Source organism: Triplophysa rosa, linkage group LG15, assembly GCF_024868665.1.
Source record: "Triplophysa rosa linkage group LG15, Trosa_1v2, whole genome shotgun sequence".
In the NCBI taxonomy this organism is placed as follows: Eukaryota; Metazoa; Chordata; class Actinopteri; order Cypriniformes; family Nemacheilidae; genus Triplophysa; species Triplophysa rosa.
The window spans coordinates 24372153-24374569 of NC_079904.1; the positions used below are offsets into that span (position 1 = coordinate 24372153).

Here is a 2417-nt window from a genome sequence, read left to right on the forward strand (position 1 = left end):
GTCTGACGTGTGACTGACGTGCGTGTCTGATGTGCATGTCGACGTGCGTGCCTGACGTGTGTCTGACGTGTCGACGTGACTGACGTGTGTCTGACGTGTGTCTGACGTGTGTGTCGACGTGTGCCTGACGTGTGTCTGACGTGTGTGTCGACGTGTGTCTGACGTGTGTCTGACGTGTGTGTCTGACGTGCGTGTCTGACGTGTGACTGACGTGCGTGTCTGACGTGCATGTCGACGTGCGAGCCTGAACATTGGTGTCTGATGTGACGAGGGTGTCTGAGTGCATGGTCGACGTGCGTCTGACGTGTGTCTGACGTGTCGATCCGATGACGGTGTTGACAGGGTGACGTGTCCTGACGTGTGCTCTGACGTGTGGTGTCGACGTGTGCCTGACGTGTGTCTGACTGTGTCACGTGTGTCGACGTGTGTCTGACGTGTGCTCTGACGTGCGTCGCTGTGTCTGATGTCGTGCGGTGTGTCTGACGTGTGTTGAGTCTACGTGCTGACGTGGCGTGTCTACATGTGCATGTCGACGGTGCGTGCCTGACGTGTGTCTGACGTGTCGACGTGACTGACGTGTGTCTGACGTGTGTCTGACGTGTGTGTCGACGTGTGCCTGACGTGTGTCTGACGTGTGTGTCGACGTGTGTCTGACGTGTGTCTGACGTGTGTGTCTGACGTGCGTGTCTGACGTGTGACTGACGTGCGTGTCTGACGTGCATGTCGACGTGCGTGCCTGACATGTGTCTGACGTGATACTGATCTCCAGCACAAACTGTGAATGCATCATCAGTCTTTCCCTCCGTCCGCCTCTAGATGTCTCTCTTTATTCTGTCATCTCCGTCTATACTGAAGAATCCATTAGAGAAGTAATTTCATCAGCCTGGAATAATACCATCACCACCCCCCAAACCACAACCTCAGGCAACTTTTAATTAGTTCATTAATATTTTACATAAGCAACACAAACTTTCTCCATTTGAGCTGAGATCCACTCAACCACAAAATACGCCACCAAAACATTTCTTTAAACCTGCAGCCACTCCAAACATCCTCTTTGCTGCTAGTTTATTCTTTTGTGGTTCTCTGTGGTGTTTAAACAGATACGTGTACAGTATATGAACACCATCTTCTTCTAAATCAGAATAAAACTCTTCTGACTGTAAATCACTCCAGCCTGAAAAAAACCTACACCTCCCTTTAATATCCATCCAGGAATGTTCAACAAGCACACACGTGCTGTTCAGATGGCCGTGTACTGTTAGACGTGTCATTTAATAATGAAACTCCTCCCAACATTGAGCCATTGATGAATGGAAAGACATGTGTGGTTGTGTGCTTGAGTTTTACCTTTCTTCCTCCTCAGCTATGCGTTTCTTGCCGGTGATCTGACGTTTGCGTAGTTCTGTCAGCATGGCTTGAATTTCATCATTCATCTCATTGACGCTCTTCTCTGGAGCTCCGTTCCTCAAGCCCAGGGTCGAGTTCAGTTCTCGAGCTTTGTCCCGTAAAGCTGAACAACACACAACAGAAAATCTATTTCTAATGATTTCATAAACACTACAGACAAATATAAATATGACCACTGATTAACAATCATCCAAAAATATTTCATTTTTCATTTCTTTTTCAAATTCTGATTTGTCTGAAACACCCGCTGCTCCGTCTCTCTCATTACTCTGTCATTGGTGTGAACTCCTGTAATGTCACTCGGTGGAGTTAATGCTCTCTCATCACATTAAATTAGACTCGGAGATAAAAAACAATCAGTTAAAACAAGAGCAAAATAAGTCAGAGAGCAACCTGCTCAGCGCACTCTGATTTGAATAAAAATCATTAAATCGAGAAGAAAATGAGCGATAATTATATGCATTTCTGCAACTCTACCATAAACATTTGACTAAACGGAGCAGAGAATATCCCTGCCAACTGACTCGAGCTGGAAATAATTGCCTTGTGAATTTCAAAAGCAACAGAGGTCATCAGTTGATTGATTTGACAGAATCATTTGATTTCTACTCATTTAGCATGTAAGAGAAGATGAGACAGTTTACTGGATCACAGAGCTCACACACAGAATGAATACTGAATCATTTCCACTCTCACTGATGTTTGCTTTACATTTCTCTTGTCAGCTCAACTTTACACTCACCCAACCGACGCCTCCACATCACCCAACCCACACCGCATCACCCAACCCACGCCACATCACCCAATCCATGCCTTTACAACGTCCGCTCCTCGCCTCAATATCACCCATCCCTCACCACCGCATCACCCAACCCTCACCACCGCATCACCCAACCCTCACCACAGCATCACCCAACCCTCACCACCGCATCACCCAACCCTCACCACCGCATCACCCAACCCTCACCACCGCATCACCCAACCCTCACCACCGCATCACCCAACCC

The 2417-nt window shown here is 47.4% G+C and overlaps 1 protein-coding gene across 1 annotated transcript in view; it reads right to left on the reverse strand.

Annotated features, from left to right (window-relative positions):
- The window catches only part of lama2 (laminin, alpha 2), a 134712-nt gene that overhangs the window by 20587 nt on the left and 111708 nt on the right, over positions 1-2417 (reverse strand). Inside the window, 1 exon segment of the mRNA XM_057352085.1 lies at positions 1351-1513. Coding sequence (XP_057208068.1) covers positions 1351-1513 — 163 coding nt within the window.